The following is a 27,475-nucleotide window of genomic DNA, read 5'->3' as shown; positions in this document are numbered from 1 at the left end:
TCGTTGTAAGGGTTTGTAACAACATATTGCTGGTTCAATGTTATGATCTTTACCCACAAAATACAATTTAGCCGTCTTCTAATAAGAAACGGAGTATGCGATGTCTCTTAAAATAAGATTGGGGGATTCTTGGTTTCTCTCCATTCCTTACGCGCGGACTATCGGGCTACCTTAAGAGCTAGTCCCTCCCCCGGCGCTGTGTCTCGGGCGCCTGCTATTGGTGCGTGCCTAATGGGTGAAATTGATGGCATAAATGCAAAACTTGTTGCTAGTTCTCCGAACGCGGTGATCTCACAGTGCAAAGCGCGAGACTGACTGCTTCCAGCAGAAAGAGGAGTAGGCTACACCGAAGACGCGAGCCGGAGAAGTAAGTGGCTGAAAGACAGCGAGGGCAAGGGAAAACGAGAGGAGCTCGGTGCTTTTGCACGTAGCTATTCTCAGAGCAAATGTCCAGGACCGGGAAAACACACTTGTCAAGCCGCGCCGTGGTGGTGGAGTATGGATAAATTTCGCTCTGCATGACTCATCCGCGAACACGAACGATAAAGGGACCTTTTCTCTGCTGGATTGCACGAACAAAAACGTGGACGTCTAATTCATTTTTATTTTTAATACAATTCGTTCGAGAAACCAAGGGGATTTCTAAATTAACGAATAACTTTTTGAATTTTAAAAATATAAATGGTGTCTATTTCATCTTAATTCTTATTTGTACCCTTGCACGTTTGGGACTGAGGTCAGGATGGGGTCTTTAACTCGGACCCTAGATTGCTTGTACCGGGACATTTGATAACAACCTGGAATATTTTCAGCGACAATAATAGGCAGCCGAACCCTCACATAACGCGCTCATTCCAGCGCTGCCGTGGTCTGGGCTACCTGTCACCACAAGTCTCGGGAAGATAATTTTAACTTCTGTTTTAAAGAAGGAATGCTTGCAGCAATACGCGAGCAAACATAATTAGTTCAGGAACATTTAGTTTGCAAATGACAATTGCAAGTGCTCGATGTGCAACGTGCATCTGAAAGTAGGCACTTTAATTTACAGCGAACGGTCAAGGAATTCTATCGCTTCTGAACTTCATGATACAGGGCGCGAGAAAGGATGTATTTTTTTCTTTTTTGAGCACGCATAGCCGGCGGGTGGACGTGCCTTTCCCCTGTTTTGTGGCTTGCAGTTTGGTTAGTTTTGTTTGAAGAAGAGAGTGAACAACTCGTTTAATTCTTTTTCTTTGCGAAGCAAAATGTGAAGTTCGGTGCGAGTTTTCCCCCACCGGTTTTATTCGTAGGATTTGTTTTAAGACTAATGCTGTTTGGATTGTTTTTGTGCGCCTCAATTCTTTGTGATTACTTCAAATTAATTTGTTTGGGGGGGAGAAAACATCCGTTTTCTCCTCATTTTTTGTCTTTATAAACGGGGGAAGGAGATTTACAAAAAGGAGACCGTGCCAACGACAGCCGAGCACCGGGCTGTCATGCGGGATTGATCCCGGGGAGCTATGTTTGGGCTGAAGCAGTTTGGGTCTCAGATTGACGGCAGAATCTGTGTCCAAGGAGAGCGAAGATTAAACCAGCCGAGACTGAACATGAATTCCCACTTCAAGAGCGCGGGGTTTCATGCCGGAGGGCCGCCCGTGTCTGCGGAGCCAGGCATGGGTCCCCTGAACGAGCCTCCGATGCTGGGACTCGGCATGAACGTGAGCGCGGAGCAGTACGGCTTCCACCAGCGGGGCCAGGCGGACATGCACGCGGGGTCTCTGCAGCAGCAGCAGCAGCCGCAGTCCCAGATGCACACGTTCTTCAACAGCAACAACAGCCAGCAACCCCACCACCACGGGCACCCCCACCAACATCAGCACCATCCCCACTTTGGAAGCACTTTCGCGGGGCCCGACCCCGCTGCATCCTGCCTGCACGGGGGTAGGCTTGTGGGCTACGGCGGGGCCGGCGGGGGCATGGGGCCCCAGCAGGGATTCGGGGAGGGTTTTGATCCTCTCGCCGAGGGCCAGGCGGGGGAGGGGTTCCCCCAGCAGCAGCAGGCCGGCAGCATGCCCGACTTCCAGCACCACGGCCCGCCCGGAAATGGCCACGCGGTGCCCGCCCCCTGCCTCCCGCTGGACCAGTCGCCCAACCGCGCCTCCTCCTTCCACGGCCTCCCCTCCTCGTCCGAGGCCCACGGCCTGGAGCCCCGCAGGCTGCCCCCCCAGGGCAGGGTGGAGGGGCTGGACTACGGCTACCCCACCGAGCCGCCCCCGGGGCAGTTTGACATGCCCGTGTTCTCCCCCGCCGAGTCGGACTCCCACCTCCCGCACTACGGTGGGCGCCAGGCGGTCAACGGCAACTTCCCCGGCAACCCCGGGATTTCCCGCGGAGGGGGAGTGCTGGGCCCCTCCAAGGTGCAGCAGCAGCAGCAGCAGCATGGCGCGTACTTCGAAAGGCTGGGGAATGGGGGCCGGAAGCGGGCCGTGGGGGTGGATTTGGGGGCGGGCGCCAGGCACCCCCTCATGCAGCAGCAGCAGGCGGAGATGCTGGCCAGACAGGGCTCCTGCCCCGGGGGGTTGCCCCGGCCGCCCCACGCCGAGCCCGGCCCCGGGAACCCCGGCATGCAGGTGGGCGGAGTCATGATGCCTAACCAGCACAACCAGTTTGAGTACCCCGTCCACAGGCTGGAGAGCCGAAATATGCACCCCTACGGGGACCATATGTTCAGCATGCAGCAGCAGCAGCAGCAGCAGCAGCCTCCTCCCCAGCAGCCCCCGAACCAGAGACTGCAACACTTCGACGCCCCCTACATGAACGTGGGGAAGAGGCCCAGGTTCGACTTCCCCGGCGGCCACGGCGGGGACGGCTGCGGGGCCTGGAACGGCGGGGGCATGGAGAACCACCTCTCCCCTTCCGCGTACCCCGGGCTTCCCGGGGAGTTCACCCCGCCCGTCACCGACGGGTTCCCGCCCCTGCAGCACGCGGGGCCAGAGCAGCACGCCCTGCAGCAGCAGCAGCAGCAGCAGCAGAACGCGGCCATGATGATCAAGCAAATGGCCTCCAGGAACCAGCAGCAGCAGCAGCAGCAGCAGAGGATGAGGCAGCCCAGCCTCCAGCAGCTGGGTCACCATGGCGACGTCCCTCAGAACGGCATGGCGCACGGCGGGAGCCTGCCGCAGCCGCACTTCGAGCGGGACGGCGGGGGGAGGATGGGGAACTTCGAGCCCCAGAACCCCCACCTGCCCCCGGAGGGCTGGTTCCCCGGCCCCCACCAGCCCGGGGAGATGCTCGCGCGGAGGATGAGCGGCTCCTCCGGGCCCGGGGAGGCCAGCCCCCACGACTTGGGGGGCCTCCAGAACGGCCAGGGCCTGCTCTTCCGGCCGGGCGTGAACGGGGTGGGCTTGGGGGACCCGGTTCGCATGCCGGCGGACGGGCACGTCCAGGCCCTGCACTCCCCCGGCCTGCACTCGCAGTTCGGCGGTAACGGCGCCATGGCGGGCCTCCAGCAGATGCAGTCCCCCGGAGCGGGCGTGATGCACCCCAACGCGCCCGTGGACAGGCGGCCCGCCGATTTCGCCGCACCCCCCATGGGGGCTCAGCCCGCCTTCCCCTTCGGCGGGGGGAGCCGGCAGGGCCCGTCCCACGGCAGCCCCCCGGGGATGACCACCTCGCCCCGGAGCTACCCGCCCCTGCCCGAGTTCCCGCCGGGCCAGCGGCCCTCGGTCAGCAAGCTGGGGGCGCTGTCGCTGGGCAGCTTCAGCAAGGCCGGCGCCAAGGACAACGTGTTCGGCCAGAGCTGCCTGGCGGCGCTCTCCACCGCCTGCCAGAACATGATCGCCAGCCTGGGGGCGCCCAACCTCAACGTGACCTTCAACAAGAAGAGCCCGGGCGAGGGCAAGAGGAAGCCCAGCCAGGCGGAGCAGGAAGTGAGCGGCGGCGGCGCGGGCGGGGCTAGCGGCGCGGGGGCGGAGTACTTCCAGAGCGCCGCTTCTCAGAGCGGCCCGATGGCGGGAGCCGGGAGCAGCGGCGGCAAGCCCGCCGGTCAGACCGGGCAGGGGGAAGCCAGCGCCCTCTCCCCAAACTACAGCATGGACGCGGCCCCGGGGGGCGAGGGGAAGCTGGGAGGGGGGAGCGGGCGAGGGAGGGGGAGGAGAAGACGGGACAGCGAGCACGCCAGTCCCGGGATTTTTTTCCCCTCTGAGGGGTGCCACTCCGTGGTGAGCCCGACCCAGCAGGGGCCCCCGGCGGGACTCGGGGAGAGGGGGGGCGGCGGCGGGGGCGGGGGCACGCCCCACGAGAAGCCCCTCACGTCCCCGTCCTGGGGCAAGGGGGCCGGCGACCTGCTCCTGGGGGACCAGCCGGACCTCATGTCCTCGCTGGACAGCGGCATCCAGAGCACCGCCAAGTCGGACGCCAGCTCCCCGCGCGTGGACTTCCCGGACGACGTGGGCGCCGCCCCCGTCGGCTACGGCAACAGCAACAACGACGACGACGCCGTCTCCTCCAGCTCCGACACCAACGCCAAGCCCACCCGCAGCCCCCTGGTCACCAGCTCCCCGAAAATGCAGAGGTGCGAGCACGGGCCGGTGCACGGGCAGAAGCAGCAGCAGCTGGGCGTGGGCGTGGGCGTCGCCAATCACTCTACCTCCGCGCCCGACGGCTACGGCTGCGGCGGCCACCCCGCCACCCCCGGCGTGGAGCAGGTGCGCACGCCCTCCAGCACCTCGGGCCAGGACGACGTCCACCCGCTGGAGATCCTGCAGGCGCAGATCCAGCTGCAGCGGCAGCAGTTCAGCATCTCCGAGGACCAGCCGCTGGGCGCCAAGGGCGCCAAGAAGGCGGCGGACTGCCCCGGCGGGCAGAGCGGGGACGGCGAGCTGGCGCACTGCAGCCCGGACCCCGGGAAGGGCGCCATGGGCAGCATCGACCTGGACACCCTGATGGCGGAGCAGCACGCCACCTGGTACGTGCCCAGCGACAAGGCCCTGATGGAGGGGCTGGAGGACAGCAAGTCCCTGGCGCTCTGGGACAAGACAAAGACGCAGAGCGGCAGCAAAGAAGGTAAAGCTCGCCCGCGCTCCTGGCAGCGAAAGCGTGGCGCATCGCCGGGGTTTGATGGCTTCATGTGTTTCCCATGGTGGTTAAATGGTGTTTTGGGAGTTGAAGGTTGAAGCTGATTTTATGTTTTTTTACTTAGCAACCCTAAGCCCCCCCCCCCCCCCCCTTTAAGTAAAAAATGACACAAGATCTCTGGCCTTGTATTCCATACACACAACTTGGTTGTGTGAAGTACAGGCACACAGCTTTTTAATTGAAGTATTTGATAGGCTACAGTTAAAACAGTGTTTATACAATTGGGGAATTAATATAAGTCCTTATATTGTGTCCTTTGTTGTGCACTGTGAGTATGCGCTGTCTGTTTTTTTAAATGCCATAATGTATAGAGATGTCCTAAGCATTTGTTTTAAGGAAAAAATATTGACACTTCTGTGCCCCCCTTATCTTATAATACCTATAACAAATGTTTGCAAAAGTAAACATACTTGTAGGTTCTGTTTGTAACAGCACAGATTGACTTCTGAAACCCAGTGCCACATGTATAGTCAACTATCTCCAATTAGTCAGCAAAGTGCTTCCGACTTGGACGTCTTAAAGCATCGAATAATAATACCATACATTATATTGTGTTTTAATCATTGTATAATTTAACAAAATAATTAGTAAAGGTGAAAGTGACTAAGTTGTTAGTGTGTGTGCAATAGTCTAATTACACTGACGGGTTTAAAGTCTACAAACGCAAAATTACTATTCCAGTGCGAAATGTGTTCGTAATGTTGTGTATCAGCATGGCTCGGTGGATCAATTAAGTATAAAACTAATAAGGGGAGTTTACCGCAAGACTGCGGGAAATCCACGATGTCATTCGGTGCAGTTCGTGTACTGGGTTCTCCGGCTGAAAAAACAACACCGAGCAGCTAATCAGTTTTTGAGGAGAGACGCAAGTTTCACAGTGGGGTTCTCCAGTCTTTTTGCACTGCTTGTTTTTGTTATTACGGGGGGATAATCTGGTTTGAGAAAGTGGATTGATTTTAGATTTGTAAAGGAGAACGGATAAATTGGGTGGTGGGGGTTGCGGTTAATGGCAGACCTTAGCATTGTAACGGCAGCGTTTCCCATTTAACTGATCCTAATTGTTGCTATTTAGGATGGTATTACATTCGTTGCGTTGCCCCCTCCTCTGTAATCTTATTTAAAATGTTCCCCCAGCTTGTCCTCGTGCCGATACTAATGTGATTTGCTCATCAAACAGTGGATTATGCCCCAGAACATTTACACTGTTTGGGTAGGCGAATAGATTAGCTTTATTTGCTTAATGTACGTGCGCGGGGAAGCGTGCTTACACACTTGGTGTTGTGACCTGATAAGACTAGATATTTCAGTTTACTCATTCTTATTCTCATGGATTTCTTGATGTTTTTAAGCTAATACAATTATGTATTATTTACGTACCATATTCTGCATAAATAGCCTACTTTCCATTAGGAAGCGTAACTTGAAGTAATTTTTTTGTGATTATTATTATTATTATTATTATTATTATTATTATTACTACTACTACTACTACTACTACTACTACTTCTTAAAGGTGAACAAGTTTGTGAATTTTCCTATGAAGACCTATTTTGACGCGACGTTAGCTCGTGTCATTTCGATTTCTTAGTCATAAAAAGTGTAACCAGAAATGGCCCTTTAATTTACGACATAATGGCCCGCTCGTTTAAACAAGTAGTGTGCGGTTGACAGCAATTAATACACGTAACGAATGACTGATGGATCTCGGTTTAGTTATGGGTGACTTTATGTAGTCGAACCCCTACCGATTAACCGTTTTGTTCGATTGAAAGGGCGCATGAAAAAATATTTCAGCTAATACACAAACGTGTTGGCAATTCGATTAACACAAATGTGCACAGACTAGTTTAGTTAGATTAAAGTACCATGTGTGTATATCTCTGTCACAATTTGTTTAGAAAATAAACAAAAATAGGCTAAAGGGTAACACGCGGATTTTGTCTGTGGTGAACCCCAGTGGCACACACATTTGTACTTATCTTTATCGATGCTGAAGCTAGAAACACCCATCGGTGTTATTTTCACTAGGGCTATGCTTCACTTAAGAAGACCGAGGAAGATTTAGAATTAAGCCCGCGGGTGAATTAGGAGTAGCCCATGAATTCTTATTTTAACTAAATTATGATGTAGCCTGTTCCACCGATAAAGTTATCAAAAGTGATGCAGCAACAATAGTTTATGCTCAATATACAAAGTTAATTGTTTGTTGAAAGTTCTCAGAATGTTTTCCAAATAATTGCATTATTAGGCTATATATTGTTTTTTCTGTCTCTGACGCTGGAAATGTACAACAAAAGCCAGTGCCTGCATACGCTTTGGAAGTAGCAGCGGGACAGAATGAGATGCGCATAATGTGACGGGCAAGTAGCCTACCAAAGAAGAGCTACCGATTCGCTCTCCCGCTTGTGAATGGGGGATACCCTTCTCTTCGTTCACTATTCCTTTGTTCTGGTTAATCGCGGGTGCATGGAGTAGGCTACGGTTCTCGGAGACCGGTAGGCTATTGTTAAAACGGAGAGTAGACGCGCAGTGCATCAACATTCTCACTAGCGTTTGTCCAGCTTGGAAATGACTTTGTTTCGCTGCGACCCACAAACTCATTAAAAAACGTAGAGTCGTGCATGGCAGACCCCTTCCTCTTTTGTTTCTATATCTTCTTTATCCTCTCCCAAGCTTCGGTCTTTTCATGAAAAAAGAAATCACAATCCGTGATAGGTTCGCCTTTAAATGCTGCAGTCATCGAAGAAGAAAAACGTTTTTTTGTGTGAATTGCACTCTATGCCTCTACTGTATGTGTATGTCTATAAATATTATGCAGAGTAGGATACACAGAATAAGGTAACTGTAATTCCGCAATTTATGTATAGGCTATCAGTGGCCCCATCCACGCTCACCTTATTAATCTCCAAATTCTAAACACAACGGGAAGTAAACACGTCTCTGCGCGTTGTAGTGTTATTAACTTTCGCAATATGTTGTTTTTTTCCGGTTCACGACCAGCTAATGAAAGATATCACGTGTGGGAATAAAATTATTTCCATGCTAGTGAGCAAATCACACTGTTCTTACGCATGATTCCTTTTTGCTGCAGAAGATTCCATAAATCAATTAATTACGAACGTCTAATGAAGTAAACTGAGAAGTTGCAGTTATAATTAAGTGAAGGCCATAGCAGTTATGGAATAGGCTCATAAAATCTGACATTAAAACAAGAATAACACGTTAATTGAATGCACAACGTGATTAATAGGTTTACGATTGTATTGTGAGTCAGTGATTTCGATGGTGGTAAAGTTAATTGATTCATAATTAATTGTCTAAAGAGTTGTCCAATTTTAAAAGAGCAAATTCTAAAGATTGTGGCTTAAGTCATGGTAGAAAAGTAGTGTAGGCCTATTTATTTTTTGGATTATGAAACCAACACAATCACCATAATATAGCCCGATAACATGAAACTGTAAAAATTACGACCACAGTATATATACCGGGCATATATGTTTACTAGGCTATATTCCACATTCAGTTAATTTTTTACTGTTTACATTTAAATTCGTTTATTTAGCAGAGTAGCCTACAGGCAATCGATGGGTATAATTTAGAAGTCCCCAGTAGTACAACAACATGCGCATTATCCGTTTTGGAGGCAAGAGTTTAAGCAAATTACTTTTTTGCACTTTTGCGCAGTGGTCTCTGGAATGTTATTTTTAAATTTAAGTTAAACAAACGTGCAACATGGGCTTAAATTCGTTGCTCAAAAATATGCCATTTTGCCGTTAGATTGTATCTGCGAACGAACACGGTTGATATCCAGAGTATCACTACAATAGTGCCAATGTCCTTACGCAGGTCTGTATACTTTATGGGTATCAGGCATTCATTTGTCGCGAGGGTTTTTTGTATTTTTATCAACGCGTTTAAAGACGTAACAGAGAGTTAAAGGACAGGCGGACTTGACACCAGCTTACTCGGAAGTGAATGCGTTATTGTCGTGGAAGACATCCTTCCGGCTGTGCTGCCAGCATTTTTGTGTATTTTGTATTTTCTTAGTTTGCTGACGTGTAGGCCTGCTTTAGAAAGCTTCTGACAATATGTAATGACTAGGCATGATTTAATGAAGCATGGTGAATTAGTAAAGGATTATAAAACATTTAGATGGTATTATTTTTCACATGGGCCAGTGCAGCCTTCCAACTTTTGAATAATGAACTGTAATATTATAGATGTTGTTATTATTATTATTATTATTATTATTATTATTATTATTATAGTTGTTGTTGATGTTGTAGTTTTAAATTGTTTTTAATTATTATTTAAAATTTTTTAAATATTTTTAAAGTGTTATTTAATAAACATGTCAGGGATTACTGACCTAATTCAGTTATAGGTAATAATAACTCCTAACTTTATTTATACAGTGCTTTTCATAGTTTGCTCAAAGCGCTTTCCAGAAAAGGACAGAGAGAAAGTTGGTACAATGCAAAGGCACTAGAAGGCTAATAATATTCAGGGAAAAGTTTGATGATATGCTGTTTGGAATCTCACGACCATTTTAAACATGAAGCATATTACCAAATAAAAATGCTCTTAGAAATGTTCGTTACATCGCCATGCATCTTCAAACTGACTACCCGATGAGCTTCCTGTTTGTAAGAATGCGTGTTCATGTGGTGAGAAATCACAATGAATTGTTTTCTTGCGAGAGGACCGTCTACTTCCTTTAACAGCAGTAAGAGGATTAAATCTTTTAATGTGCTTACCCTACTTTCTATGTTTGTCCCTGGTCATGCACAATTCTGCATCTTTGTTGCATCAGAAGAACACAACAAAATGCACAGTAATTACAGTTAGAACGAAAAAAATCTCAACAGTATTTTATATGTATTATATAAACCATTAATATGATCAACATAATAATATAGATAGATTTGCATTAAGTAATTACATTGATTATATTCCAAATTCTGTAGAGCTGATACGATTATGCTAGGTATTACTAAAGCTGCAATATTAGAGGTGTTTTTTAAGGAAAGAAATGCACACAGTGCTTGTTGCTCAACACACCTGTAAAACCAGCAATTTCTTTGACATGCCGGAACGTGTGAGATTTATGCTCTACACTTAATCCCCATGTGAAAGAAGGCAGGCTTTTTAAAGGGCTCCTATACAGGAAAAGAAGACAGGCACCTTGTAGGACACCTATACATGAAATGGAGGGACAGGCACCTTGTAGTGTACATATAGAGAAAATGGAAGATAGGGCCTTGTCCGAAACAGCTTGCTTGCATACTGTTGAGTATAACTTGTATACTCAATAGTGGGCCAGTAAGCGGGTTTTGGAGACGGACAGGGTTGGTAGGGTACCTGTAGAGGAAAACACGATGAGCACCTTGTTGGGTCTTTGTCGAGGAAAAGAAGGCTAGCACCTTGTAAGCTGGGATAGTAAAATAGGTATGGGACTGGAACACACCTGAGAGGCGCTCTACCAATCACAGAACAAACCGAACAACCCTCAACTGTTTGGTGGATACCATGTGTCTATATATCCCTTTTTTCGCTGTCCTCTTATTGTTCTATTTGTTTGTTAAAAATGTACCCTGTGATTTCTGGAGCTCCGCTCTGGTGTCCAGTGAGCAGTGATGATGCCAAAATCCTATCTGTGTTTAATTATCCCTGCTTGTATGGCTGCAGTTGTGGAAAAGAAAGCAGGCACCTTGTAGGCCACCTAAAGAGGAGAAGGAAGGACCTAGTTCAGTAGGCGGAGATGTAATGTAATATCTATATTGGCCATACTGAAAAAATTCAATAGATGAAGGCTTTTGGACCTAGTTTGAGTCCTTAGACTGGGCCCAGTGGTCTATCAATGGCAGCATTTGGTCATGACATGAGTCCTAAATGACAAATGGTTCTTCGCTGATGTATACGTATGTCAGTTTGGTTATTTTTGCGTGTAATGCACGGCGAGAGGCACAGTAGGCCTATACACAGAGGGACACACGTCCTGCAGAAAGTCAGGAACGGTCGCTCGTGAGTGAAGCGTCAGGCGGAACGTCAGAAAGCCGTCCCCTCCCGCACTTTTACGACCCTGTCATGGAATCTCTGAGCCCAGCGAGAAGGCGTAGAGCGTGTTGCCGTGTCAACAGGCGAGGCGCTCACAGTGTTTCATTATTTACCCTGGAAAATCGGACGCTGTGTGAGGGGCGGGTGCAGCCATTGGAAAGGGTTATGAAAATGTTGTTATTACTGTATGTTCTGCGCATACGTTAGTCGGTGTTAAAGTACGAAAAGCTCTGGAAAGATTTGCCAACGACTGGCTCAAGGCGGAGGAATTTTTACGAAATCCCCCCACCCCCCCCCCCCCCGCCGCCCGCTCCACTCCTCCCTCCGCCAGCCCAAATCTACCCTTTGCTCCACCTTGACGATCCCTGCTGAAGTTTGGAAGAGTACTTGACTTGCTTTCTGGTGAGAATAAAAGACAGAATTCGAACCCCCCCATGGGACAGTTAAGGGCAGGATGTCAGTGTAGTGGGGGTGGGGGGGGGGGGGGTCGTGATGCTGGGCGAGGTGTGACATGGCGGGACTGTGAGACGAGGAGAGAGAACTTTCCGGATGCTCTGCCAAAGTTGTGCCCTGGCACCAGCTGACCGTGTCTCTGCACCTTTGGGTGGAGACAGGGGCAGGGGGGTGGAGATTACACCTCTCCTGTGCTAAGTACCCGTCCCTGATGGATCACTCTCTGACACACACCGGTCACCACACAGAAAGTCACATGAACGAGCAATGCTAGCAAATCATTTGGTAGTTTAAAAAAAATACTAATTCCCTTTACGCTCTGGGTTTTACAGGGTGTGTTTACATGCCCCTTTTTCAGACAGTCTGTTTTTTGGGCTTTTGACAGCAGTTTTCGTTGTGCCGTTACCTCTTGTGCCTCGCCTGTGTGGTTTGCGGTGGTTCAGCGATGTCGGTCTCAGTAAACCCGTCTTTCCTAGCTGCGGGACGGGATGAGCTTGAATGAGGTCCCCCTCATTGTGGGGGCGCTGCTGGATCTCCCCGTCAGGGGGGGCGGTGCACTTAGACCCCCCCGATTGAGGAGCAGTTCGGTCTCAGTCAGACTGAGGCTCACAGACTGGGGCCCTGGATGGCCCAGCGGATGCTGCAGCCTGTTTGGAGAGTGGAATTTTGCTTAAGCAGACAGAAAAGGTGTGTGTGTGTGTGTGTGCGCGTGTTTGTATGTGCATGTACGTGTATGTGTGTATGTATGTGTACCTGTGTGTGTGCGTGTGTGTGTGTGTTTATGTTTGTTTCTGTGTGTGTGTGTTTGTACTTGTTTGTATGTATGTGTGCGTATGTGTTTGTGTGTGTGTGTATACGTGTGTGTGTGTATGTGTGCGTGTGTGTACGTGTATATGTCTGTGCGTGTGTGTGTTTGTGTGTGTGTGTGTACGTGTGTATGTTTGTGTGTGTTTGTGTTGTGTGCGTGTGTGTGTGTGTGTGTGTGTGTCTGTGCGTGTGTGTATGTGTGTGTGTGTGTGTGTCTGTGCGTGTGTGTGTGTGTGTGTGTGTGTGTGTGTCTGTGCGTGTGTGTGTTGTGTGTGTGTGTGTGTGTGTGTGATGTCTGTGCGTGTGTGCGTGTTGTGTGTGTGTGTTGTGCTGCGTGTGTGTGTGTGTGCGTGTGTGTGTGTGTGTGTGTGTGTGTGTGTGTGTGTGTGTGTGTGTGTGTGTGTGTGTGTGTGTGTGTGTGTGTGTTACCAGGCAGATATGACTGACATTCTGAGGAATTTGAAGCAGGCCAGGGCGGCCTGGGTTCCTGGGGCTGTCTGTACAAGGTGCAAGGCTTCAGCTTCGAGACGGCGGGTCACCCCTCTGATCTCACACGCTCCCTAGCAACGGTAATGGCGGCAGTCTCCACGGTGAGCGCTGATAATGATGGCGGTGGTCACGCAAAAAATGCCGCCCCCCCCCCACCCCGAAAGTTACGGGTGAGAAATGTCGTTCTGTCTGGCGTTGGTACCCAGACGCACAGGGGGAGCTCTGACTGAGCTGCACTTGTTCTGCGGGACGACCCCCCCCCCCTCCCCGATTTAATGAAAGTTTCCTTATCCAGGCTGCCTCTAATGGGCCTCTGTTGGTCCATGCGAGAGAGCGTTGGGGGTGGGGATGGGGGGGCACATGAGGTAATGGGGGCTGGGGCTGTGGCAGCCAGGCATATTGTGGGCGTGAAACTCGATAGGGCAGCGTTTGTCAGCTGTTTCAGGCATGACTTCTGAGTCATTAAGGATCGTCTTGTTTGTGTGTTTGCGTCTGTGTGTATATGTGTGTATGTGTGTGTGTGTATATATATATGCATGTTGCACATTGTGTGTATGTATTTGTGTATGGTGTGTGTGTGTGTAGTGAATATGTGTGTATGTATTTATGTGTGTGTGGTGAATATGTGTGTATGTATTTGTGTGTGTGTGGTGAATATGTGTGTATGTATTTGTGTGTGTGTGGTGAATATGTGTGTGTGTACGCGCGTGCTTTGCACATACATTTGTGCGAGTGTGTTGTTGAGTTGGCAGCCGACAGGGCTGCAGTGTGTTTAGCTAGTTTAATGTGGCGGCTCCACTGTGGGCTCCACAGTTTTGCCTCCTGAAAACAACCCTCACCCCCCCAACTCCCCCCCCGAGAAAAAAACCCCAAAAAAACAAAACAGACTGGTGTGGCACGTGTGGAGTCTCCCCCTCTGATTGTGCCGTGCGGGAGAGACGCGCGGCGGGGAGTCTCCAAAGCCGCTGCACTGATGTGTGCGGCGCTGGCGCTCAGAGCCCTTCGCCCCTTTGTGCAGACGTGCGGCTGAGCGATGGCGTGTGGGATTAACGTCTTAATGTCTCCCCCCCCCGTATCCCCCGCGCCGAACGGAGACTTCCCATTGGCTCCCGGAATAGCGGCGGAACCCTGGGCGCGCGGTGTTCCGGTTCTTCTGGTCCTGCCTGCGGATTGGTCCCGTGATGTAATTAGGCGCCGGGTCGGAGAGTCCGGCGCTTAGCGCACGTTTACCGCCGGGCTGGGAGGTAGTGGCGCGGCGCAGCTCTGCGTGTGGCTTGCCACGTGTGCAGCCTGGCCGTTTTTTTGGCTAATTAGTTCCTCGCTGGGCAGTCGTTTGCGCTCACAGGTGAGCGGGGGGCGGGGCTTATTTATTCGTGAGCGGCTGACCTGGTTTCTGCGTTTGAGGCGTTCCCCTGCGGATGAAGGCGGTTCTGGAGGACCGGACCTGTCGTCGGTTTCTTGAGCTGTGGGGTGGACTTGTGGGTGGACCCTAGTGGCTGTCCTATGCTCTCCGGTGCCAAATAAGGCATTCTACTTTATAAGTTTATAATCTCCTTCTTTGTTCATATAGGCCAGGGACACCAACGCCTTGTCCAAGGTCTTTAGGCAGTTAGGCCTGTGAAACGGGAGGTTTAAAAAAAAAAAAAAAAAAAAAACTGATGTGAACTAATTTTAAAGTTTTGGCCTGCAGGTCATAGCTTGGATTATGATTTGGCCCCCTAAGCTAAAAACTTTGGGTGCACTCTGTATATATTATCGTTTTTCTGTGATTTGTGTTAATAGTGACCGTCTATGAAGTGCTTACTCGCATTTTTTTTGGGATAGTGTAATGCCACCAACAAAGGGAGGATGGATATTTTACATTCATCACATCCAGAAAGATCCCCCCCCCCCCACTCCACCCACCCAAACGTTCACAGAGTGACTGGTGCGACAACATTTCAGATAATGAGCAACATGAATATCTGAAATGAATTTAAAAAACAAACAAAATAAAACATCTGTGCTTCAGCAAAAGGAAGGACAGCTCACTCTGTCAAGTTGTTTGCTGAAATGAAATCACTCACCAATCCTATTCCTGTGGGATGGCAAAAATTAAAGTCGGAAAAATGTGATGATTTTTCTTTGGCTTGGTGTAGGTAGCCCTCCCTTTGAATATTGGATTTTGATGCATTCAGTGTCTGCATTATAAGATGATAGCAATTTTTCATTTGTTTGGTTTTTTTGTATGTTACATTGCAGACATTTAGCTGACGCTCTTATGCAGAGCAACTTACACAGCCTTTACATAGCAAATGTAAACGGTATATGCTGGTATACACTATGTATGTGTACAGAGTGTATGGTAGGGCTTGGAGGCGGGAGCTGCGTTGGTGTGGTTGGAGGGGCTCTCAGCGCTGCCTGATGAAGTGAATGGCGTTCCGGCTGGGCTGGGGTCTGGCCAGCGGCTTCGCCCTCTCCAGGAACGTTCCGGAGCCGTTTATTACTCCCCCGTGTCACAGCGCGGCCGGAAGGTTCCGGAGCGAGGGAACGAGAGCGAGTGAGAGAGGGACGGAGGCAGTGACAGAGAGAAAGAGTGAGGGAGAGGGAGCGAGAGAGAGAGAGAGAGAACTGTTTGATTTAAAAGCCCTCGGTTTAGTTTGCCTTGTAAGACCCTGATTGGGTCCGGTACCGAGAGGTGTTCGGACCAGGACTTTTTGGGTCACAGGAAAGCAGCCGGGTCACACAAGCTTGGTTCACGTGACCGGATCTAACCCTCCCAACCAGGGGCAGGCTTGAATACCACTTCGCCAGGAAGAGAAAACAAAACAAGGCCAGAGGCCTCTCTGAAAGACCCTTCAGGATCTGAAAGGCTCATTATGTCAGTTTAACCCTGTGAAGAGTAGGTTTTTTTTCCCCCACAACATTCTAAGTCAGTGTTCTAGAGCTCCATTGCTTTCAGTTGCCAGTAGCGATTGTTTCATCTGCATTAGAATGTTTGATTTGGAACATTCTAATCACATGTTTGTGATCTCACACCTTAAAGGGTTAAGGTTGCTTTGTTTCTGTCTTTGACAGACAGGCTGAAATCGTTGCGGGGAAGAAGGGGTTAATGGCTTTGCCCACCGAGGGTGGGGGCTTGATGCAGTGGGCTGGGACAAGCATTGCCCTGGGCCTGGGGAGTGTGGGAAGTGGGGGGGGGGCTTCTGTCAGACCAATTGTTCCAATCGCATGGGCCAAAGCTTCAGTGGGGCTGTCACAGTACACTGTCAACATAGCTCTCTATCTCTCGGTCAAACACACACACGTGCGCACACACACACACACACACACACGCATGCACACACGTAACCTTACACAAACAACATATGCACACTTGCACACACACACACACGGGCACAAGTACCCACATGCATCACACACACAAATAATATACATTTGCACACACATGCAGACACAGCCATACACCTGCCCATGTACTGTACACATATGCACACGCACGTACATGTATGAATACATGCACACACACTGCTGAATGTACAGCATGACTGTAATTGTTATTTGCTGAGCAAGTGTGACTTACTGATGTGTACGTACATGTGTTTGTGTGTGTGTGTGTGTGTGTGTTTATGTATGTATATCTATGTGTGTCTTACAGATTCTGTGTACCATGTACTAGTCTACGGCTATAGTGGCAAACTGAGCTTTAATGGACCTCACAGTTGTTTGGAGCTACTTTATGTCATCAGTTACTTTTTGGAGTCAGTGTATGCTGCAGAGAGTTTTTTCACCCACATCAAACTCGTCAGAGAACGGCTGGCCCAGCCATTTTGGGGTTCATGAAACCAATTAAAAGCAGTCAGGAACTGAAAGCGCAAGGTTTTTGAAGAGCTTTATTAATCAATTTTCATTTTACAAGCATTATTTTTATAAATTAACAAGCATTAACAAAACAACAATTCAGATCACAATTACAAATCAATTACTGAGCAATTCCAGTCCATTTTAACGCTGGATGTGTTCTTTTAAGATCAAGAGTCTTCTGAGTCAGCCTGCTCCTTACCCATTATACCTCACTGCCGCCACGGATTTGTTTAAGACGTTAAACAAATCTATGACGCGCTGCAGATTTGTTTAACGTCTTGCACTCTGCTTACGTCCTCGCCCCCTTCTCACTGTCACACGCAGTTTCAACGGCACGAGTCTGAAACGAAAGAACCTAAAAATCCCCAAAAAAATAAAATAGGAACAGCCAAAATTTTTTATTTTTTAGTTACATATTCATGACCTGTTGCCAGATATTTCTCCTCGGTGCCCGCTGCGCAGAGCCGTAATTGAGATTAAAATGGGGAAGCGGCACACGGTGAGGCGGTAGGTGAGGCTATTGAATGACTCCCCTGCTGCAGTTTGGGTTCCAGCGATGATGCGCGCTGAATGAAGCGGTGCTTCCGCTCGCCGCGCCGTATTAAAACCCCATCTGCACCCGACGTCTGCTACGCGTCGCCCGCCCGTCCTCAGCGGACCGCGGGACAGGGTGTCTTTAACATGGCTGCGCGCCCGTGGAAGAGGGGGACGAGGGGGTTTGGATTTCCCGAACCTTCGCCTTACTGGATAATGGCCGGCTCTCTTGCGGGTACTTCCTCACGCAGTGGTTTGTGCTGGCCGATCGCAGATCTTTACCGCGGCGGTGTTTTTCTGCAGCTTACGCTGTGGACCGGTCTGTGTGTACTGCGCAAACGCTCCTTAGCTCCTTAAAAAAAAAGCTTTGGCTGTATATATGAACTTCAGGCTCCCTCCAATTCAAATCTAAAAATAGTCGTCCAAGTAAGTGTGCGCTTACATCTGCTCTCAGTGTTGATTTAAATAAAAAATATTGTGATGGAATTACTGTCAGCTTGTGCACATGGTTTGAGGTGTGAAGATTATTTTTCACCCTCTCTCTCTCTCTCTCTTTCCCTTGCTCCCCCTTTGAGTTTTTTTTTTTTCCCTCTGTCCAGTTATTTTTGCCGAATCCCGCAGTCGAGAAAAAATTCCAGTCATTCCGCACGGATATGGAGGAATAACAAATTGGGAATGATGGAATACTGATAGCGAGGCGGTCGGGGAGGGGAACAGACCGAAACGTCACTCTGTGCGGAGATAACGGTGAAAAATACGTCTGGCCAGACAAATCAATCTTCAGCGCGGAGCGTTGGTCTGACTGAGGCGAAACGCAGGACAAGGGTCTCCCTCTGCGCTCCCTGCAGCAGCACATTAGATTTTAGATATATTTCAGTAATGCACGTCTTTGATATTTGCGTATGACGTGGAGGTCTGCGCTTTGGGTTTGGTGCGCAGTTCGGTTTCCGCCGCTGAGATTAAGCTGTAAGTGAGAGAGAGAGAGAGTGCATGTGCTCGCGATGGGCGGCCGAGACAGGCCGCAGCCCGAGGTTCAAGTGGACAAAGAGGAGATTTAAGCTGGTTTTTATCTCTGAGTGTGCTGGCTGGACTCAGAGAGGAGTCGATCATGCAGCTGTTGAGTTGCTGAGAGGGAGGAAGAGAGAGAGCCTCTGTGGGCTTTTTAACTCTTTATTTAACCCTTTGAACGAACAGGTTTTTTTTGGAATGTGTTTTCAAAGTTCTAAGTCAGTGTTCTAGAACTCCATTGCTTTGAATTACCAGTAGTGATTGTTACATCAGCATTAGAATGTTCAGTTAAGAGCATCATAATCACATGTTTGTGATCTTACGCCACAAAGTTGGAGCAGGAGCACGATAGAGACAGCTGGTGCCCGGAAGTCTTTTCTGTGATGTCTTCATTTATTGGCCTGGTCTTTAACAGGACCCCGTTAACAGACACTCCCGGTGTTGTTCCAATGAAGCCAGATTTGCTGCACTGTTCTCATTTAAACGTTATTTTTTATGTTTGAAGCCAGTTAGTGGTGTTCTGCGAGTGTTTTCTAAACTTAAGCGCTTGGGAAAAGCTCTCCGGTGGGGGAGCCTGCCGTGTCCACTCTGTTGTGGAATCGTTCAGTGTTAACATCTGATCTAAATGTGGACTGGGCTTGGCTGGATTTGAAGACGCGCTGTTCCGTCACATGACCGCGAGCGGACGTTGAAGGCCGCGAGGGACACAAACACAAACAGTTATGGCTAAGTCTGCGCAGCCACAGCACGCAGCGTGCTCTGACTTTGCATTCGTCTGGCAGCACACACACAGAGGGGAGATAAATTCCCATGTCTGGGGGCTGCGTTTGTGTAGATTAATATTAAGATTTGCACAATTATATATCTCTTTCCTCCCAGATAGTTTATTGAAGACAGGACTGTCAAAACACTGTTTGGCAGGAAAAGCCCTGGACGTTTTAAATGTTATCTTCTAGTAGAATATAATTACAATGCTGAATTATTTATCTGGCTGAAAGTGGTGCTGAGAGTGTGGTACTTTTGGATTCAGGGAAGGCCTTGTTGTTTATAAGGCTGGTCACATCATGAATTTTTGCTGGAACTTACTTTCTACTGGTGGGAGTTTAATCAAAGAGCACTGTTTATCTCTCTCTTTCTCTATCTATATCTCTGTCTACATTGTTCTCTATTTATTCTGCACTGTAGTTCTGGTATGTCTCCAGTTTTCTAGTATACTCTGTGTACACGTAGGCCCATTTTCTAACTGCAATGTCCCTCTGTGTGATGATGAAGCCAAAGTGATTGATTAATTGTAAGTTGTGGGTGGGGCAAGGCGTAAGCATTTCTGTGACAGACAAACCAGGGTCGACCGTTCCAACCCCCGTGGAACAGGGGTTCTCAAACTTCAGTCCTCCAGGGCTGCAGTTTCTGCAGGTTTTTTGTGGTTTAACTTCAGTCAGCAGCTTAGTTGGGCCTTGAAAACGAGGTGTGTGGACCCTTAGCCAGTCTGTGTTAAACTCAGCGCTTGCGTGTGGGCGCACACCAAAACCCAGCAGGCGCTGAGGGGTCGGCGGGATTCCTGTTTGAGATCCCTTTGGCAGAAGGTTCACCCGAACCCAGTCGGGTCACAGAGAAACGCACGCGCTCATTCTGTAACTTACCAGAGCCAGAAAGCAGTGTGAACAGTGCTGACTCCTAGCTCTGTCTGCAGCGTCAGTCCGGGTCACGTATTGTGCTCAGGTCATATAAAGGACAGGTCGTGCTGTACAGACGCACGTACAATAAACTGCATTTCCTTCCATATTTGCGTTGTGGTCTCAACAGAACTCTATGGTGCAATGGTTTCTCTCCCTGTCGCATTGGTCCCTCAGCCCTGGTGCTGGAGAGCCGCAAGGCCTGATGGGTTTTCATTGCTGCTCAGCACATAATTGGTCAGTTTAAGACTGTTTCCACTGTTGCATCATCTCACCTAGTTTCTTGGGTCTGAAATGGTTCCTGATTATTGGAGCAGGGTTGGGAGGACCAGTTCGCCGTTGTAAGTTAATGAGCTAAGCAAATGATGAAATTGCTGAATCAAGCCTTGTTAGAACCTGGTGTGTGTGTGTTTATGCTTGTGTGTCTGTTTCTTTGTGTGTGTGTGTGTTTATGCTTGTATGTGTGTGTGTGTGTGCGTGCGTGTGCATACATGTGTCAGCACAGTGCCCCAGGGCGCACAGTGTGTGTGTGTGTGTGTGTGTGTGTGTGGGCAGCAGTGTGCTGGGCGGGGGCTCTTGCCCTGTTGTTGTCAGTGTGCGGGCGTGTCAGCCTGGCAGGGCAGGGAGACGCTTGGCTGGGCATCCAGGCTGGGAAGAAGCCTGCTGTGTCCAGCCAGCGTGGACCGGGGGGGTGTGGTTGGGGCGGGGGGTGTGGTGTGGTGGGGGGGGGGGGGGGTGATGTACTGAGAGGTGTGAGGGAAGCCCCCTTTGGCAAACACACCCCCCCCCCATCACCCTCTCTCCTCCTCCCTTTGTCTCCTGGGCCCCCGGGCTCAGGCGGAGGAGCAGAGCAGCGGCCTGTTCGCTGACCTTTCTTCCACACCTCGCTGATTTTCTGTTCCGCTGGGCCCCGCCCAGACGGGCCGGGGGGGGGGGGGGATTCTCCCGCCCGTCTGCTCTGGCCCCGCCCACTCTCCCGCCAGTAGGTCGCCGTTTCCGCCTCTCCGCGGCGCTGGGTACGGAATCCGCCGGTTGGTGGAGATTTTAAAGGTGCGGACAGGCGCATGAGGCCCCCAGACCCCTCTGAGAAGCCCCAAGGTCTGTTTGGTGGGGGGGGGTGCTGAAGCTGCCCGTCCTCTCCCTGTCACACACTCTTCTTGTCCGCGCTGCTTCGTAAAATGTGTGTGTGTGTGCGTGCGTTTGTGTGCGTTTGTGTGTTTGTGTTTGGGATTTGTATGTGTGCAAGTGTGTGTGTGTTCGTGCTTGCATGCTGTGTTGTTGTGATTATGCGTGTGTATTGTGTGTATTTATCTTTGTGCGTTTGTGTGTGATAGCTTTGTTGTGTGTGTGTGTGTGTGTATTTATGCTTGTGTGTGTGTGTGTGTGTGTGTGTATTTATGCTGTTGTGTGTGTGTGTGTGTGTGTATTTATGCTTGTGTGTGTGTGTGTGTGTGTGTACAGTGGTAGTGCAGAAAATGCGCAGTGTTATCTGTCAGTCCTGTTCAGTTCCTTTGTCTGCTTTCAGACAAACTGGAATGTATGACTATTATTCAGAAGAAAAAAAACTTAATTACTTTTCTGATTTATGCTTGTGCTTCTAGCTTGTAGAACTACAAAATGGGAAACCGCTTGACTGTTCAGTTCTGCACTGATGGTCATAAATAATTTTTTGGAGCATGTATTTGCAGATGTTTCCACAGGAGCAAATCATGTCTGTACTGGTTATGATATTCAGATATGGTCTTTGCTCTGCAAACCATTGTGGTGTCATATTTTGGCCTAATACTTTGTTGTACAAAATATTATTATTATTTTGGAAGACACTTCTTTATGGTGTCATTATGTTCCGATGTTTTGTTTTTCTCACTGGTATTATCCAGGGATCACTGATATTATCAAATCTTAGTCAGAATTTGTTGGGAGTTTCTGTAATATTACCTAGATATGCATATATTTAATATGTATAGATGTTCATAGTGAGATTCAGTATATTTTCAGTTTAAATGGTCAAATGTCAAAATAGGGCTGGTGTTGATTTTCATCTGACGAAAGTAATGACAAAACATTACATCACAGTCTACGAAATATTTAAAAATCAAACGTTAATAATTAGGTGTTTTAGAATACGTTAGATTTAAAACAGCTTTAAATACACAGCCGAGTTCCTTTGTGATTAGGAGCTGGAACTGGTGCTGTCCTCCGCAGAAAATCATGGGAATTCCTTACGCTGATCCAAGAACTGCAGTTTAATGCACGGGTTAGCGCTTCGTCCTCATCAATCTTCTGGCTTCAGTGAAGATGGAGCAGGTGCTAATTTTCACATGACAACAGCAATTTTACTCAAAGGAGAGAGTTTGTTCCCCAGAATCCATCTCCGTTATTTTCGAAGCCCCACTCCCCCGTTTTTTTAAACGACTTTGTATGACATCGCGAGGTCTGATTTTTTGCTCTCCGTGCGTTTACCGATGCGGATCGGACACGGTGATGTGGGGCGCCGAGGCAGTTGAGGTTCCGCGCTGGCGAACACGCCAGAGATGTAGTAACCCACTCATGTTTATCCGGAGTGTATTTGCAGCTGACGTGCTCGTGTTTTTTTGATCTATTTTTTATTTACGTTTGTCAGCGTTTTTGTGTCAATGTTCGTGTGCGTGTGGAATTTTCCCTGCCGTATTTAAAGCGCACGTGGGCGTGTTTGTGCGTTTGTCTGCATGCGTGCGCGTGCGGTGCGTGTACTGCGTAAACAGTTCCTGTATGTGCTATATACGTAACCGTCCATCCTCGGTGTAATGGCAGCTGTCGTAGAAACACAGCTTTGGTTGTGCTTATTTTATGTGTGAGTATGAAAGTGGCAATGCAAACCCGCTTTTATGCAAGTAATTAAAGATTGTTGTCACTTGCGACAGTGCTGTGTTCTGTGTTAGATCTGTTTTTCACGCGCGCCATTGCTCGCAACAGCCAGTAGGAGATAAAATTGTTGATATTTCTGCTGGTGCGCATAGCCAAAAATCTCAGTGATTAGATGAGGTGCTGTTTGCACTCAGATGTCTAGCAAAAAATGTATTTAAATTTTAAATTTCATAGTGAATGAAGTAAAGATGAAGTAAACAAAAGAAATATACAGAGCTATGTCTAGCTTTTTTTCATCTGCACTAGCAACAGCAAGAAAACACACACACAGAGACACACAGTTAAACTTGGAGCTTTGTGTGTTGTAAATGCATGTGTTTTTGTGTATATATGAATGTGTACGTGTGTGTGTGAGATAGTGTATGCCTGAGTGTATGTGTGTGTGACTGTACGTGTTGCTGTCTATATCACTGGCTATATTAGAGGCATTGTTACAGTGTAGCCTCCCTACCTAGCACTACAGCAGATATAGCACACCTGTCCAGACCCATTAAAGAGGGTGAGAGGGAGAGGTCAGCAGCAGCTCGGCCAGTCAGATGGGGTCTTCAGTCGCAGCCTGAGCCCCGCCCCCAGGGGACTCAGCCAATCAGTGCAGTGATGAGGTGGCGCCCGGGCTGGGCCGAGCCGGGACCCCTGGCTGGTCAGGAGGTCCGCGGGGGCCCCTGGCGTTTTGCCATCGCTCTTTCTCTCCGGCCCCCAGAGCGAAGCAGCGGAGAATGAACACGCCACGGTCGTATTTGTCGAAGGGCTTTTTTCCTCATAGGAACTTGATTCATTCTAAAGCGGGGCAGACGTTCCGGGGGCCGGGGGTGGCTGGGTTTGCTTCCCACATTTCCTTCAGAATTTCCAGAGTCTGTACCTTTTTTTTTTTTTTTTTTTTTTAGAGGAATATAAGGCAGTTCTTATAAATCGTCATGAGAAAAAGCAATGAAAATATTTTCTTGTGATTATTTTCAGAAGGTGTAAAGGTTAGGGTGCTGAATGGTGCTGGGGGGGGGGTTCTGGAACATATGTGTTATTCTGCTTCTCCTCCTGATGGAGACGGCACCCTGTTTTAAATACAACGGTCTGATGGATTTCCTCTTCGCTCAGGGATGTGGCTTTTTCAGACCCTAAATGACTCTGGAGGCCGCTAGTGTTTGGCTTTACTGTTGAAAGTTTTCTCCTGTTGTCAGACATGCAAAGCCTTTTAATGAGTGTGTGCTTATGACACACCTAAGTCCTCTGTCTCTGGATTGAAAATCTGAATTTCCTCATTAATGGGGGCGGGGAAATCACATTCCTGGTTATTGCTTGTGCTGGTGGGGTAGTTTCTGCACTCAGTGCACCCCTCCCTGTCTAACGTGGTCCCCTTTGTGTCCTCTCAGGTGCTGAGCCTCCCCAGGTGAAGGGCGTGGCCGGGGCGGGGCCTGGAGCGGGCGTGGGGGGCGGGGGCCACCTGCAGTGCCTGTCGGTCCACTGTACGGACGAACTGGGGGAGGGAAAGGCGCGGGGGGGCCCTGTCCCGTCCTGGCGCTCCCTGCACTCGGACATCTCCAACCGGTTCGGCACCTTCGTCGCCGCCCTCACCTGACCCCTCCCACCCATGGACATCGTCGTCAGGGGCGACCGTGTCGACGAGGGGCGGGGCCGCTTGGGAAAGACGCAGATCGGCCAATCAGGCCTGCAGAAGCGGCCTCACCTGGAGACCTCAGACTGATCCTTTTTTTTTCTTTTTTTTTTTTTAAGAAAATCAACAAAATATTACAAAAAAAAAATATATATATATAAGGGACTGGAGAGGGGTGGAGGAACCATATAAGATGGAAATGGCTGTGGCAGTATGATACCAGTGTTGTTTATTACTGTTTTTTCCCCCTTTGCTGTATTATTATTATTATTTTTATTTAAATTCCAAGCGAGTATCTCTGTTAACACGCTCTTTTTCATAATTCCCCTAACATTTATCCTGAACCGGCAGACAGGAGGAAGCGTTGATCTCCACGGTGATGTTCTCTCTGTCTGTGTCCCCTGAGCAACCTCGCGTCTGGAGTTCTGACGTCTGTTCCCCTGGACTACAGCAGGCTAACGCAGGCTCGCGCCCAAACCTTCTCAGCTGCTGCCGCTTGCTTTCCAGCGCCTCTCTCGAGCCAGAGTTCGGCCCCTCCCACAACTTGCTGCCAGTGGTCGTCGCCGCTGATCAGCTCGCGGTCTAAGAGGACAGAAATCATGAAGTGGGGCGGGGCGGAGGAGGGGGGCTGCTTGTGTGGACATGGCAACCGCTGTGGAAGCATTGAACGGTACCGCTTACAGCGAGCACGACTCCGTAGCAACGGGCCTAGCGCACGCCTTGTGTCGGTGTTGAAGGTGTGCTACGTCTGGCCCCTCCCACTTTGGGCTTCTTCATTACACAGGGGTAGGACTTTCCGCTCTTCCAAGCCCTCGATTGAGAAGCTGAGCGGAAGTTTCATCTCTGATATCGGTTGTACCACACTTACAGGGGCCTGGATAATGCGAGTGTGTGTGTGAGACACTCCAGAGTGGAGCCCGAATGGGCCCCATCATTACAAGCAGCAAGTGCCTGGCATTGCACTGAGGGAAACGGCACTTCTGCGGGTCCCTACCCCCACCCTCACCCCCACCCCCCCTTTTTTTCTGGCTTTAAAAGGCAAACGGAGGTCCTCTCCGTTCACTGCTCCTTTATTTGGAATCCGATATTCTTTCACTTTTTGCCAAGATCTCCCATTGTGCGCCTGCTGGGCTCTCTCTCTCTGCCCCCCCCCCCCCTCCCCAAAGGGAATCCCATTGTCCCTGTGAGACGCCGGGACTGGGTTTAGCTGCGCTATTTAAAAGGGCTTTAATTGACAAACAGAGCTGGTCTTTTCAGGCTTTTTTGGAATGGCAGTGCCTCAGTGTGCCAGCCTGAGCTACAAAGGGCAGCCATCACAGAACACAAAGACTACAACCCACAAGCCCAAGATACTCAACTCCAGGCCGTGAAGCCAGTAGTTGCTGCTGGTTTTTCTTTGCTACCTGATTAATTGAGTCTTGAATTGATTGATTAATGTCACTGATTGACCAGAGATACCGCTGGTGGCCCAGGTCCAGATCAGTCTCTGGTTGGAGGGGAAGAATGGAAGACCAGCGGTACCACTGGTACCAGGCCCAGATTTGAGGATCTCTGCCATGAGCAGTTATTTTATTATGGGAACAGAAACCTCCTTTATGACTGGCATTCTGAAAAATTACAAAGGTTTCTTTCCAACATGTCTCCTCTTCCTGTTTTTACAGTTTCCTGGTCTTCGCTGCTTTCTTTATGGACGTACGTATTTGCCAAAAGCTGGAGGTACATTATTTGTAACTGCCCCTATTTTTCTTAATATTTGTGCATAATTCCTTAAATTTGAGGGAATTTAATGTTTGTTTGTTTTAGTTTTTTTTTTTTTTCATTTTTGGTCTTGTCTTCCCAACACTGGTATAGGACTGCCTGGGTGACTTTGAGAGAGGGATCACTTTTCAAGGGTTTAAGGAAATGAAATAAGGCATTGGTATTGCACATGTAAGATAAGAAGACATATGCTGTGTGTTAGGCAATCTTGTAATCTTTAAAGAAATCAGTTCAGATGATCTTGGGAAATGATAGACTGAGGACTGTAAGGGCAACTCACAATCTGAGTTTATTCTTTTTTTTTTTTTAGAAAAGATGTGTTAAGTGCAGTCTTCTGTTTTCCTGCATATTGTATATATCTGTATATGTTTTATTGAGCAACTAAATAACAATAAATATGATGTTAATGGTGAGCTTTTGTCACTTGTGTTTCTCTACAGCCGGGATAGTTTAATCTGACCCTCAGTACCAGCAGAACTGCCGTCGCTCATTTCTACATGAAAGTAGATTGCTTAATGATCCGATTGGACAGAGGTCCCACTTACCTGGTTTCCTGGAGTTAAAATGAGTCCCTAGTTATGCAGAGAAATGTTCTGCATTAAATAAACTCTTGCAGAGTACATATGAGTCTTACAGAGTCCATGTGGTCCCTATTGGATGATGTACACTGTTAGAGTTAAATTAACACTGGATATGTTTAGGGGGGAAAGAGTGAAAACCAGCAGCACGAGAGGGTCATGTCTGTGCCTGAGAGCATCGGTCATTGTGCTCTCATTTACCATTCCTCACTCAAAAATTAAATGCCCAGACTTCAATTTTACCATGTTGAAAACTTGTATTTTGCTTTGAGCACACTAATTAATGTGTGGTGCTTTCCCTTCTCTTAGTGTTCTTAGTATTGATAGATACTCAAATCTGTGGCCAATGTTGCGCAAATAAAATGTGCAGTTATGCAACAAAAATAAATTACTTAAATCCAGCCCAGTTGTGCCAAATTTAATTATCAAATTCCAAAATACATTCAAGCTTGTAAAATCTTTGTAATGGAATATATCCACAGCTGAAGTATATCGAACATGTATGTTATTATGAAATGCTATTCCTTTGTGAACAGTCTACATTTTAGCAGAGATGGAACAGTAAGATTTCAAGAGACCAGAATAGGTTGTGAGGGGCTCACCAGTTTGAACCAATCACTCCATTTTATTTACTGCAGTGACCG

At 48.8% G+C, this 27,475-nt stretch overlaps 1 protein-coding gene across 1 annotated transcript; it reads left to right on the top strand.

Annotated features, from left to right (window-relative positions):
• The first annotated feature begins 246 nt into the window (after positions 1–246).
• On the top strand, positions 247–26,666 carry LOC135239300 (transcriptional activator MN1-like). The gene is made up of 2 exons (XM_064307869.1): positions 247–5,043; positions 24,254–26,666. Exons 1-2 carry the CDS (start codon positions 1,500–1,502, stop codon positions 24,457–24,459), a joined length of 3,750 nt encoding a protein of 1,249 aa, XP_064163939.1. The 5' UTR covers positions 247–1,499; the 3' UTR covers positions 24,460–26,666.
• The last annotated feature ends 809 nt before the right edge of the window (positions 26,667–27,475 follow it).

Source organism: Anguilla rostrata, chromosome 14, assembly GCF_018555375.3.
Source record: "Anguilla rostrata isolate EN2019 chromosome 14, ASM1855537v3, whole genome shotgun sequence".
Taxonomy (NCBI): domain Eukaryota; kingdom Metazoa; phylum Chordata; class Actinopteri; order Anguilliformes; family Anguillidae; genus Anguilla; species Anguilla rostrata.
This window is presented reverse-complemented; position numbering and strand designations above follow the sequence as displayed.

Coding starts and splice junctions, on each gene's coding strand:
- LOC135239300 (XM_064307869.1), top strand. CDS start 1,500: ATGTTTGGGCTGAAGCAGTTTGGGTCTCAGATTGACGGCAGAATCTGT. Junction 5,044..24,253: donor GCAGAGCGGCAGCAAAGAAG/GTAAAGCTCGCC, acceptor GTGTCCTCTCAG/GTGCTGAGCCTCCCCAGGTG.